Source organism: Prosopis cineraria, unplaced genomic scaffold (genome assembly GCF_029017545.1).
Source record: "Prosopis cineraria cultivar Desert tree isolate PC_DT_omini unplaced genomic scaffold, ASM2901754v1 PC6, whole genome shotgun sequence".
Classification (NCBI taxonomy): Eukaryota; Viridiplantae; Streptophyta; class Magnoliopsida; order Fabales; family Fabaceae; genus Prosopis; species Prosopis cineraria.
In genome coordinates, this window is record NW_026555337.1 from 42,256,568 (window position 1) to 42,270,567 (window position 14,000).

Here is a 14,000-nt window from a genome sequence, read left to right on the forward strand (position 1 = left end):
CCATTGTCTATCAGAATTTGTACTTGTCTTCGACCCACATATCCTAGAATTCTCATAACAGAGGGTCCCACACTACCTTGTATGGCATGTAGTGAAATTTGCAAACACTCAGAGTGCTCTGGCACACATTCGAATTTTTTTGGTGCTTCAACTTCTGGATTTATGTCCTGTCAACTTCCTTGAACCCCTCCTCTTCCAATTCAATGACTTGCAACTGCATCCTTTGAGTCTGAGAACATATGTGGTCCATGGAAAAAGGTTGCCAACAATAGAAACATAAATATTTGGCTCATAATTCCTTTACTTCTTCCAGGGTTAGCGTTCATGTATTGCTAGAATTTATTCTTGAAGACCCAACACCTGCGTGAGAAGAAATAGAGGCAAAAGAAGCTGCCTTGGGTGTGAAAGAAAGATAATTTGAAGATTGGACTGTTTTACCCTTATTAAAAGAAGACCCAACACTGCTAGATGGAGCCTTCACATGTCTCCACCTAGTTGACCCTCTCTGCTCACTTGGATAAGTATCCAAGACACTCCCTTGCAATCTCAACTCTGAGTTTCGAACATTGAAGCGGATGCTACCTCGAATCCATGCCATGCATCTTCGCCTGTGCTTTCTAGCAATTCACCTCATGCATACATACAATATTTCTCGCTTCACATAACGTTCTTAGTTTAAACATCCGAGCCTGAGCTGCAAATTCTTCCTCCAAGCTCGCTGTATATGTTTGAACAAGGTAATCTTCAGAAAGTTTGATCTTGCCAGTGATGTCATCAAACTCATCATTAAATTCCTCAAGAGAACCTGTTTGTTGAAGCTTCATGAGATCTTCTATGGGAGCCTCATAGATGGGTCCGAATCTCTGCCTCAGTTCTTCCACATATTCCTCCCAAGTCTATCAGCCACGTTCGTCTAATGTAGCAAGTCCTTGATGCCATTGTCACGCCTTAACATCAAGGTGCAAACTTGCCATAAGCACCTTCCAATCTTCAGGTGTGTTGTCTATTTGAAAATAGAATTCACACTTCAAGATCCATCCCAAGATATTACTTCTTTAGAATCTAGGAAACTCCATTTTTGTAAAACGCGTGCGAGGCTGGTACTCATGGTTTTCTGGTCTTGGTCGTCCTCTGCACTGATTATGACTTGCACGTCCTTCATTGAATGTATCAATATGATCACATACTATCTGAGCAACCTGATTGGTGAGAGCTTGCATGTCACTCGAGAGACTAGCTAGCTTGGCAAAGGCATCTTCTAGTTCACGAAGTCGATCTTCACTGTTATCTGCCATGGTATGTTGCAATCTCTGTGATCTCGTTTCAGCCATATAGGCCGAGCACCGCCAGCTCTAATACCACTGATGTGTAGAATAGCAAAGAATAGAGAAGAATAGGAGAGAGACGAGAGAGATAGAAGTAAAGAGAGAGAATTTCTGACTAGTACTTAGAAATATTATTTCAAAACATACCGAACAATTTATATAGGTTCCCCTAGAATAGGATTAACAGTCAAACGGTAACTAACCATTTCTAAATTATCCTCTAATTATCTAGTTTACACATCAGCTACACTTTGATTATTGCTACATGTTTCCCCTTCTCTAGTTTCCAAGCAATTTTGAAAATTTATTCCTAGAAAGATTTTCGCTGAGTCTACTTTAGCTAAATGTTATTTTATTTTATTTTTCTAAACTAAAATTTTATATATATAAATATATTTGCATAGTATTTTTTATATTAAATAGTTACTTCTTTAATTGTAGAAGTTCATCTATATCTCTTTCTTAATTATTTGTTACATTTTATATTTTAATTCTTCAAATTTTATTCCTATTATTTTTTAAAAAAATATTTTACTACTATATTTGCTACCTTAATACACGGAATTGCACCATTTACTTACTATCAAAATATAACATCTCTAGATGTAAGGATGAATATTTGAAATGTTATTGTGTTTTATTATTGTTAGAATTGTTATTATATGTTGTATAAGATATTAAGTCTTAGAGATGGATGAATGTATTAAGGATTAATGTGTTTTTATTTAAATTATATTATTTTATTATGATCAGTCCAACTACCAGTTGACCTTGGTTGAACCATTAACCTCTAACCTAGACCGGTTCAATGACCGGTCCAGTTTTTAGTCCTTTAGGGGTGCAGAGTCTTTTCAAATTGAGAGTAGTGAGGAGAGCTTTGGTCTCTTAAATGCTAGGTTAGGGTGGTAGGAAGATCGATTTTCTTCATCAATTTATCTTTCTACTTAGTGTGTGATTGTGAGTGAGTGAGTGAGTGATCTATATTTTGCATTGCTGTTTGGTAGAGTGTATTTGGTGCTGTTCCATGTACTTTTGGTCCCTATTTTGCTTGTAATCCAACTTTGTTATTCAGCATTAGTATTTTTTTAGTTCCATTTGAAGTGTATTTTCTGGTTTTGCATGTTTTTAAGGTTAATAAAGTAGAGGGTTCTATCAGTTTTCCATCTTCTTATAAATACCCATCTGAATCACACTATTCTGCATGAATAAGAAATACATTTTTATCCCAAATTCCCACATGGTATTAGAGCTTGGTTGGTTCCAATTAGGGTATCTAGTCTTCCCAAACACAGCATAACCATTATGCCTCCAAAACAATGCTATCACTTCTCAACAGCATTATGGTGTGCATGTGTGTCGAGCAGGGAGAGTTAACCAGGTCTCACTGCCAATAAAGGGAGACTCGTCAACCTCCAATCAACCAAACCCAGCAAGCTCTATCATCATTGGTGTGTGCGTGGCCTACATGCATTGAACATTCATTCTGCATTAGAGAGCACACAGTGGCATGTGCAAGTGAATGTGAAGCAAATTCCAATGGCTGTCAGTCTTACAGTAACACATGTCTCCAGCCAGATCCCTACGCGTCATGGTTTATAACCTTCAATCTTCCATGCATGGCTTACTATTTTGTGTTTTTTGGCCACTGTGATTAGTTTGGTACCTCTTTCAACTCCAGTATTGTGCATTCCTTCTTTGTAAACAAGTTGTTTACGTTTTTCAAAAACTTGTAAAGAATTTTGTTCGTCTCCAATTTCAACACAGCAAAGTTGTAGAACTTCAAGAAGCAGTTGACGCATGCTCTGGAAGCCTAGAGCAAAAAACCACGTTTAAAATTGCTAAGTCTGAAGTTGTAGTCATTGTGGGATATATTTTAGAGTCAATATCTTCAGCATTATTGGCTAAAAAGGGTAACTTTCTTTTAGCCCTAAAAATAAACCTTTGTCGATTGTTGATTCTAGAGCATTGGATAATAAGACCAATTGCCATCAATTGTTCTCTACTTATGTTCCAAGTGCTGGCAATCTAAGTTTAAATTGCATATGGCTCTTTTGCTCTTGTTGTTGGGAAAGAAAGTATCTTTATTTTGGATTCTATAACTTTGGAATCTATCCTCCATCTACCAAAATTAGCATGTAACCTGTTATCTATTAGCCAATTGACAAAACACCCTAAATGCTGTGTTAATTTTCTTCCCACCTATTGCATTTTCAGGATTTGTCATTAGGGAGTGAGACACCAACATGCAACTAGTAAATGCAATAATATTACCAACCTCTAAAACGGAGGATCTTATGTCATGGCATTAGAGAATGGGCCATTAAAATATCCATTACCTATCTCATTTGTTCCTGTCTCCTTGTTTGAGTAATAACAATAATGTGAAGTGTGAAGTGTGCGAACTAGCTAAATACCAATGGACATCATTTCCAAGAACAAAGTACACACCTACCAAGCCTTCTGCTACTACACAATGACTTGTGAGGACCATCTCATACTCCAAACCATACCAAAACAAAATGGTTAATTACCTTCATTAATGATCATACTCATGCTTGTTTGGTTTATCTCTTAAAAGACAAGTATGAGGCCACATCCATGTTCATAAATTTCTACACCATGATAAAAACCCAATTCAATACTAGCATCTAAGTCTTACACACTAACAAAGGTACTGAATATTTCGCTTTCCTCTAAATGCATGATATTGTCCATAGAAGAACCTATGCTTATGCACCCCTAACTATTGGATAAGGGCCTAAGGCACCATACGCCCATATCAAGATTAGACCTATTTTTCCTTATTTAAATAAGATCTGCTATCTATTATTAATATCTGATTTCATCCCTTATCAGCATTTGATTTGATTTGCCAAAATTATAGGAGAGATATTAGTGATTTGTGTAGATTCTCTTCCTCTCATCTCTTCTATATATGTTCTACCCTAATTATAACATGGTATTAGAGCTTTGGTTTGTGATCAATGGCATATAGGGCAGCCCTAACAAACTAGCCGCGAGTCTTCACCACAGGTGACGGCACAATATTATCAACCAACAAAGACTCACAAGGTACTGGCTTGAATGCGCACAACATGAACTCTCCCTTCAGGACATTGAGTTCAAGGAATGATTCATTCTCGCAAGTTGTGATTGTTCATCGTCTCAATGGCAACAACTACCTCCAATGGTCGCGACATATTTGATGCTTGTTCGAGGAAAGAATCACGAGAAATACCTCACAAAGAATCCTCCAAACAATTACAAATGCAAAGTTCAAGTCTCGCTGGGCAGAAAACAATATGGTCATGGCCTGGCTCATGAATTATATGATTATCGAGATTGGTAAAAATTACCTATTGGCAACTATAGCCATAGAAATATGGGAATCTGCGAAGTGCACCTACTCAGTCAAGGATGACACAGCTGCCATGTTTCAAGTGAAGCAATTGCTTCAAAATCTCTTGCAAGGAGAGCAATCTGTCACTCAATATTAAAGTGCTTTCATGAGGCTATGGCAACATATTGATATTTATGAGGTCCATTAATGGACTCGCCAGAAAGATGGAGAGTACTATAGAAAGATTATTGATCGAGAAAGGTGCTGAGTTTCTATTTGGACTCAATGACTCCTTTGAGGATGTTCGCGGACATATAATGGCCATGAGGCCTCTTCCATCACTAGAAAATTCCTTTAACATGCTCAAATGTGAAGAAAGTCGAAAGATTTTGACTCAGGGACATCCAATGCCTTCTTCTACTTCACTCGAAGGTTCTACACTTGCTGTCAAAGGAAATCAAGGCGATATGAAGGGTAAGAAGTCTGGAAGGTGTGATCACTGCAATAAAAACAGACATACACGAGAAACCTGTTGGAAGATACATGGCAAGCCTTAGAATTTCAAACAAAAAGGCAAGGGACTGTCAAGACCACAACAGAGGCTGAAACTAAGGGATTAAACACTGAAGAGCTGTTGGTCTTAAGGAAAGTTCTGGAGAAACATTCTGCATCTGCAAAAATGTGAGAATAATACTCCTTTTGTGACTAGGGCACAGGCAGGTAGAGCTTTAACTCAAACTTTTGATAGTATGAAAAAAATCCAACAATATTTGGATCGTCGATTCTAGGGCATCTGATCATGTAACAGGTTTTAGGAATCTATTTTCTAAATTTAGTGAATTTTCTAAGCATGAGACTGTTTAAGTTGCAAACGGACAGTATGCTAAAGTATTCAGATCTGGCACTGTGATAATCTCTGAAAATATTATGTTGAAGGATGTGTTATATGTACCTGAGATTAAGTGCAGCTTATTGTCTATAAAATGTGCGGCATCTCAATTAAGCTGTCGTGCTATTTTTGACAAAAGTGGCTGTGATTTTCAAGACTTGGCCTTGGGGAGAATGATTGGCAATGCTAAGGAGAGGAATGGGCTCTACTATATCCATGAATCTCCATCAATAAAAGTCATGGCGCTTTTTCTGTTTGATGAAGACTTGATGTTATGGCACTCTAGGTTAGGCCACCCTCATCCACAATATTTGCAACTTTTATTTCCAAATATCAATAAAGAGTTAGTTTCTGAATTTCATTGTGAGACTTGCCACTTTGCTAAAAAAGTTCAAAATTCTTATCCATCCCACAAATATATACACCAAGTCATCCTTTTGCTCTCATCCACAGTAATGTTTGGGGTCCATCCAAATTTGAAACAAATTCTAAAACAAGATGGTTTGTAACATTTATTAATGATCATTCTCGCTTGACTTAGGTATTTCTAATGAAAGCAAAATTTAAAGTTTTGGAGGGTAAGCGATTTATAAGATAAGCGGATGTAAGAATAGCACCCCCCCAAAATTTGTTTGGAGCATGACTTTCAAACATAATAGCTCTAGCTACTTAAAGTAAATGTCTGTTTTTTCTTTCAGACACACCATTTTGTTGGTGTGAGTAAACACAAGATGTATGATGATGCATGCCTTTTTCTTTCAAAATTTTGAAAATTCAGATTCACATATTCCCTCCCATTGTCCCTTCGAAGAATTTTTTTGGAAGTCTGAAACTGATTTTGAACAAAGGCATAAAAGTTTTTGAAGATATTGAAAAATTTATCCTTCCAAAGCAAAACCCAAGCTGAAAAAAACTACATAGAGGAAGAGGGAAAGGTGAGGGAAGATGTTTACCTTGAGTGTGGGAGCTTAAACCTTTTTAAAATGGCCTCAAGAGCTTTCCCTAGTAGACCCAAGTTTTCACCCTGTTACCCCTCTTCTGTTTCTCTTACCCTTTTCTTTCCTGATTCAAGCCTGAGCTGCATCTCGTCTTTTAAAAGTTTTACACCATTAGCCATGACATAGGTGCATCTATTGTAATGGATGGTATTGAAAAAGGCCTTCACAATTGATTTTCTTAATTTAGGCTTAGGTGGCCTAAACTGCTTCCAAACTCAATCAAAGTTAAGAAGGAGGGGCAAAATCAATAAGTCAAAGGTCAATATTGATGGTGAGGCAACATGGTACTAAATTGAAAAATTTTAAGGTGGCATTACACTAAAAAAAAACTTGAGGATATGAGGTGCGTCTATGTAAAACTTTAATGGTAGATTTATATATTTACCCTTACAAATTTGAAGGACTCAAAAGCAAGCTAAGAATGATTAACATCTATTCGCCAGCTTGAGAGAGTGTTAGATAAGGGCCTAAGTGCCATATGCCCATATCAAGATTAGACCTATTTTTCCTTATTTAAATAAGATCTGCTATCTGTTATTAATATCTGATTTTATCTCTTATTAGCATTTGATTTGATTTGCCAAGATTATAGGAGAGATGTTAGTGATTTGTGTAGATTCTCTTCCTCTCATCTCTTCTACATACGTAAACACTTCTTATGAATAAAATATCAACATTGTTCTGCCCTAATTATAACACTAACAAAATTGGGTTGTAGGAAGGAAAAAAAGACATATCCTTGAAGTTACTAGAACACTCTTATTCACTTGCAATCTCCCTAAGTTTCATTGGGGAGATACAATTTTGACTGCAACCTACCTCATCAAACAAATGCCCATTCAAGTCACTTACAAAGCGTTTTTCCCACACCCCATATTGAAACCAATCTTCCTCTTCATGTGTTATATCCACTAAAGCAATAAACTTGAACCTCGTGCTACCAAATGAATATTTCTTGGCTATTCACCTACTCCAAAGGAATGCAAATGCTTTGACCCTCTTTCCAAACACATTTGTAAGCCTTGATGTTATCTTTCATGAAGATACTCCTTTCTACGCTAATTCTTCAATTCTAAAAGGTGAGTATAGGTAAATCTTAGACTTGGGAACAAGAAACTAATAAAGAATGAGTGCTACTCTATTCATAGTTCACACCAACAGATACATTACCACTAAGAACTATCAGAGCCAGTACTATAAGAAGAAGTATATAGGACTTTACCTCCAGAGTTTGATAAAGATAGGAGTGATCAAGTGTGCAGGTTGAAGAAATCTCTACATGGCTTCAAGCAATTTCCTAGGGCATTGATTGAAAGGTTCTTGAGAATCATGACACTGGAAGGCTAAAAACAAGGATTCTCAAACCATACGATGTCAGTTCAAACCTCTGAAGCACGGACACGCCAAAATCAACGCCGTGTCCGTGTCGGATATGTATCCAACACGGATATTCGTCCTGTATGCGGATGCGGCGTGTCTCCTTTTTTTTTAAAACGAGCAGACACGGGCGGTTGCTGGTGGACACAGGTCGACGCGGGTAGGATGTGAAACGTAGCTGGTTTCGGGCATTTTTTTTCCCCTAGATGCCCTACTTCACGAACGCCAACTGATCCCTTTCATTCCCAAGTCCTTCGCCTGATTCGCGTCATTCTGCTCTGACCCAGCGACCCTCCACTGCAGCCGACCATCGTCCTTCCCTCCTTCTCCCTCCAGCTCGAGCAAGGTAATACTCTCCTCTGTCGCTCTGTCTCTCCGAGCCACTGTCGCTCTCTGACTCCGCCTCCTCAGTCACTGTTTCGGTGTCTTCCTCGATCATTGTGTTGCTCTTTGTCTCTCCTCTTCAGTCGCCACTTAGAGAGGTCATGATCTTGGCTGCTGTTCTTTGTTATTATGGGGAAAGAGTGATCTATAGGAGAGCTATTAACCAAAAAAAATGTTGGTTTTCCCTTTTCATTAACTTTAATTTTTTCGTTTTTCATGATCCTATTTTTTAAAGACAAATTTAGCTTCCTTATGTAGTCTTTACAGTTACAATAATAGCAAAGCTTAAATTTAGATAATTTTTATTTATTTATTTTAATTTTTTGTTTACAGTTACAATATTTATTAATTTAAGTTTATTATTATTTTTTGTCACTTGATATTGCTTAATTATTTAATTATTTATATATATGTATATAAATATTTAATATTTAATTATTTATATAGTCGTACCCGTATCCTAAAATTTTTAAAAATTGCTGTATCCACGTATTGGTACCCGTATTGGTGCTTCATAGGTTCAAATTGAAAGAGGTAAGAGGTGCATCCTTATTGTGCATGTTGATGAAATAATTCTTACATGAGACCATATTGAGGATAACAAGAGCAAAGACGCTTTCAAGAAAGAATTTGAAGCCAACGATCTCAAGGATTTGACATATTTTTTGGAAATGGAAGTTGCAAGGTCAAAGCAAGGTATCTATGTATCTCTGAGGAAGTATGTACTTGACCTTATAAAGGAAACAAGCATGTTAGGTTGTAGGTTTGTTGAAACTCCTATTGTCGTTTCGAAGAAGAAAAGGAAGCGTAAGAAGAATAGTCAAGAAGAGTTGAAGACTATTCTAATAATGAGCTTGAAGCAATAAAGGAAGACATTGAGAAAAAAGAGGTTGATGACAAAGAAAGATATAAGAGACTCGTGGAGGAATTGATTTATCTCTCCTATACAAGACAGGCAAGATATAGCTTTTGCAATGAGTGTAGCTAGCCAATACATGTCCAAGCAAAAGAAGCATTAGGAAGCAACCTATAAGATCTTGAGGTACCTAAAAAGTACTCCTTGTGGAGGATTATTCTTCTTAAAATAAGAACGAAGAACCATAGTGGTATAAACAGATGCAAATTGGGGAGAAACTCATCTTGCTAGAAGATCAATCTCTAGTTATTGTTCCTTTGTGTGGGGAAATTTGGTTCCATGGAAGAATCAAAAGCAAACTGTTGTGTCTAAGAGCAGTGATGAGTCCAAATTAAGAGCATTGGCTCAAGGAATAATGGAACAGCTGTGGATAAAACAAGTCTTAGAAGAGATGCATGTCAAAGCGGACTTACCACTAAAACTCTATGGTAACAATATGGCAGCAATAAGCATGCCCTTAAATCCTGTTCAACATGAAAGATCCAAACATGTGAAAGTGGGATAGACATTTTATCAGAGAAAAAGTACAAGAAGGAATCACATTTGATTTATTTGCCTACCAATCTTCAAGCTATAGATGTATTGACTAAGGGGTTACTTAAGCCTACCTTTGATAGGAGCATAATCAAGTTGGACATGATTAGCATTTATGAGCCAACTTGAGGGGAGTGTAGATATTGTAATTATTGAAAGTATTCTTTTCTATTTATTAGGATTTATTAGTCATTGTCTCTTTAGTTTTCCATCTTGAGGTACAAATACCCATTTATACCATACTATTCAACATGAATAAGAAATACATTTTTTCTCCTAAATTTTGACACAAACCCAACGATACACTAAGTCACTTATGAGATGATACTAGAATGAATTCCTTGACAACATTCAAATCAATATTTTCAAAACCGGACTGAACATTGAACCGTAGATGCTAGTAATTCACAGTTCGCATGGGTCAAACTAATGACACAATAATTAAATTAAAAAAAATATTGGGAGCACATAACTTTGGCTCCCTGCACTTGCTCGTGTTTTGTTATAAGTCCCTATACTTTTTTTTTTGTGTTTTAGGTCCCTACATTTTTTTATTTAAAAATCTAGAACACCAAAAAAAAAAAATTGCAAGGACCCAAAGTTATATTTTCTCAAAATTATTATATATATATTACCAAAAAAAATTATATATATAATATAAATATAAGAAATAAATATAAAATTGCTACATAACTTGAAAATAAAGCTAAATATTCCAAGTTAATTGTGACTTAATAAGTCTCATGACACAACATAATATCAAATGATTCAGTACCAACACTCACAACAAATATCCCTATACTAATTTAGATTTTTTTTGACCTGAATGTTTATTCAGATTAAGACATATAAAAAGAATGAAAATGATTTATCAAAAAAGGTGTCCCAAAAAAAATGAAAACAAAGGTATTATTTTGATACAAGGTTAAAATTGGAACAAAGTGGATAAACCAAATTTGCTTTCACCTTCTCAGTGTTTGAAAAGTGAGAGGTCTTTTTCAAGGTTAAAATTAGAACAAAGTCAAAAAAAAAAAAAAAAAATTGAGCCATCTAGTTTTCACAAAACTGCTCTGGTTTGCAGTTTTTTAACGGTTCTCGGTCTCACCACTGGTACAAAAGCTAAAACAATTTTGTGGTTCAAATCGAGCTAAAACATGAATCAACTAGTGGTTTAACCAATCGGACCATCCGGTCCAGTTTCCAAATCATTGATTCAAATGATAGACTTAAGAAATGGCACATGGTTAAACAACTTATGAAACAAAAGTAAATAGTAAAATTTTTTATTTGAAAATTAAGCATTCTTACTAGTGAAACTGTTATAGTAGTATCCATATCAAGCATCATTCTGATTTGTGAATTTCATAGTCATCCAAGAGGTCTGCTACGTCAATTAAAAGTTTGAAAAGCAAACCTGCCTCATCATTTAACATATCGCCAGGGATCTCAATGCAAAAATATTGATAGTGAACACTGCATAAAAGAAAGCTCAAAAACTACAACAAAGTGGTTCACTAGAACTACCAGACCCTTATCTTAATATGACTTTCCATAGATGCTTTATGATATTTTATAAAACAAAAATGACCAGATTTTATCCTTAATGTAATCATGCATTAGGTGTCAGAGTCAGATTGAGAAGAAGACCACTTACTGATGCCAGAAAAACTACAAAGTATGGCATGCAACAGGACTCTAACCTGTGATAATAAGGCAGCATTGATTCCAATGTCAAAGAACTGTAAGAAAATACTAATTGTCCTTGTTACAGGATCAACAGAACCATCCTGCCATTGAATAAGATTATTGCAAAATAAAGACGCCAATTAGGGAATCTTAACTACATCCAATTGAAAGTTAAATCTAAGGATTTATTGAGGGAAAAAAGATACCTGTTTGAAAACAACACTTTGCAATGACTGCAAAAAAGATTCAATCAATTAGCCAAGTCAATGCGAACTACAATGAAAGAGAAAAAAGAAGTATATCAAGTCTGAAGAAAAATCATCAAACTACAATCATTATTATCATCACCAGATAGATTTTACCAACAGAAAGCACTTTGATAAAACCAGATGCTTAGCCATCTTTTGTCAATCTTTTCTAGATCATCAATACCACTTAGCAGAGGAACTCTTTCCTAACAGTTTAATACCTACTAAGCCAAGGGAAATTTTATCAAACTACTATAAGACCAACAATGCTATATGATAGTGAATGTTGGGCCTTGAAATGACAACAAAAACATAAAGTTGGGATAGTAGAGATAAGGATGTTAAGATGGATGTGTGGGCATAGAAGACATAAGATTTGTAATGAACATGCATGAAGAAAAGTTGGCATGTCATATATTGAGGAGAAAATGCTTGAAAATCCTTTAAGATGGTTTGGACATGTATAAAGAAGGCTGTTGGAGGTGCCGATAAGAAGAGTGGAAGAGACAACTTTTGAGTTTTGCAAAGAGAGGTAGTGAAAAACCAAAGAGAACACTCAATGAAATTATTGAACAAAACCTTTTGATTAATAATATATCCAAAGAATTAGTTGTTAATAGAGTATAATGATGTCTTACAATCTACGTAACCAACTCCAACTAATGGGACAAGACTTGTTGTCATCATCGTCGTATCACGAGTCATAAAGTTTATTAGGGCTTTAACTCATGTTATTTAGCAATGAGTGGGTCTTATCCTAACACTTGACATCTTGTAGAATTAATACCATCAGAGAGTCTCAATCTTACTATGATTAGGAAATTATCCAAAACCTTAGGGAATAAGCTACAAGATGTCTAATTAAAAGGACACAATGCTTTCTTTCACATGAATGGCAAGTTATGCAAGTACTATCAACAAATTACTACCTAACTTAACCCATCAAATCGCACCCTATTGCTCTCAAACCATCCATGCCCTAACTTACCAATATCAACCAATTACCAACCGCCACTCACTCCAAGAAACCTAAAGTTAGTCAATAGATAAAAATTATTCTCACCATCCAATGTCACTATACCTTGATCATTTTATACACACAATAGATGGAACAAACATAACCAAGTAGATTCTGCATGTGCCCCCTCCAAGTTCGAGAATAAGCAGCAGCTTCCTGCAAAATGACAAATTTTCCTATTAAGCAGACTTGAGCATGAAATATAAGTTTATCAATGCTCAGCCACATGAAACATTCAATTAACTGGAGAATAGAATTACTTCAAATATCCACGTCAAATAAATCTATATGAATTGACTGCATTGTCGAGAACCAATTCAACCCAATCCATAATGTACAGGACCCAAAATGGTTTTACGAGAATTTCTCACAAGGTCATAGTTATCAATGCAGCCTGGAACATTGTCACATAACCAGAAGCCATTTTTGCTGCATACCAGCATTAAACTGCTAAATACATAACAATGCACAGATATAACAACTTTATATGTGTCTGAAAATTCCACTCATAATAACTCCAACAATCATTAAATTAAAAATGTATCAAATTTAAAGCATAATATCAACCTCATAAATGGTTAGCATGTCAAAGTTATAGGACTTCATGATTCCAAATTCATTTGATATTGGAACTTATCAAACATACTATGTAATTTGTTCTCTAAGATGTTGAAGTCATGATTCACATTATGTAGCATTTATATGCCCTTAAACAATGAATTGTCCCTCATAATAACACCAATTATAACTACAACAAAATCTCCAAACCAAGCATTCCTATTACTGATATGATCTTAATCATTTAAGTGACAAGACACCTAAGTTCCCAGTAGGATTAGTTTTAAATTCATTCGGAAATTGGAATGAAATTGTGAGGAAGATGCAGAAAAATGTTCTATTATTCAGCTGTAGGATTTAAATTTATGGTATTGAATGTTACGCTTTAAAAAGACAAATAACATAAAGTTAGAGTAGCAAAGATAAAGATGTAAAGATGAATGTGTGGGCATACAAGAAAAGATAAGATTCATAATAATCACATATGAGAAAGAATTGCGATGGCATCTATTAAAGATAAAATGGTAAAAATCGTTTAGAATAATTTGGACATGTACAAAGAAAGTCATTGAAAGTGCAAGTATAGAGAATGAAGTAGATGGCCTTGAGTCCTATGAAAAGGATAGAGAAAGACCAAAGAAAACACTCAATAAAGTTATTCGATAAGACTTTTTGGTTAACAATATATTCAAATTTTTGGTTGTTGATGGAGCACAATGAGGTCGTA

At 35.5% G+C, this 14,000-nt stretch overlaps 1 protein-coding gene across 5 annotated transcripts in view; it reads right to left on the reverse strand.

Moving 5' to 3' along the window:
* The window catches only part of LOC129313617 (GPCR-type G protein 1), a 51,490-nt gene that overhangs the window by 18,969 nt on the left and 18,521 nt on the right, over positions 1 to 14,000 (reverse strand). For all 5 annotated transcript variants that reach the window (XR_008594014.1, XR_008594013.1, XR_008594015.1 and 2 more), the window contains exons 8-10: positions 12,779 to 12,871; positions 11,656 to 11,682; positions 11,464 to 11,550 (exon numbers count right to left, since the gene is read on the reverse strand). Coding sequence is in view for 2 of the 5 variants with exons in the window: in XM_054956885.1 (XP_054812860.1) it covers positions 11,464 to 11,550; positions 11,656 to 11,682; positions 12,779 to 12,871 (207 nt within the window). In the remaining 3 variants the exon portion in view is untranslated. The remainder of the gene's footprint in view (positions 1 to 11,463; positions 11,551 to 11,655; positions 11,683 to 12,778; positions 12,872 to 14,000) is intronic.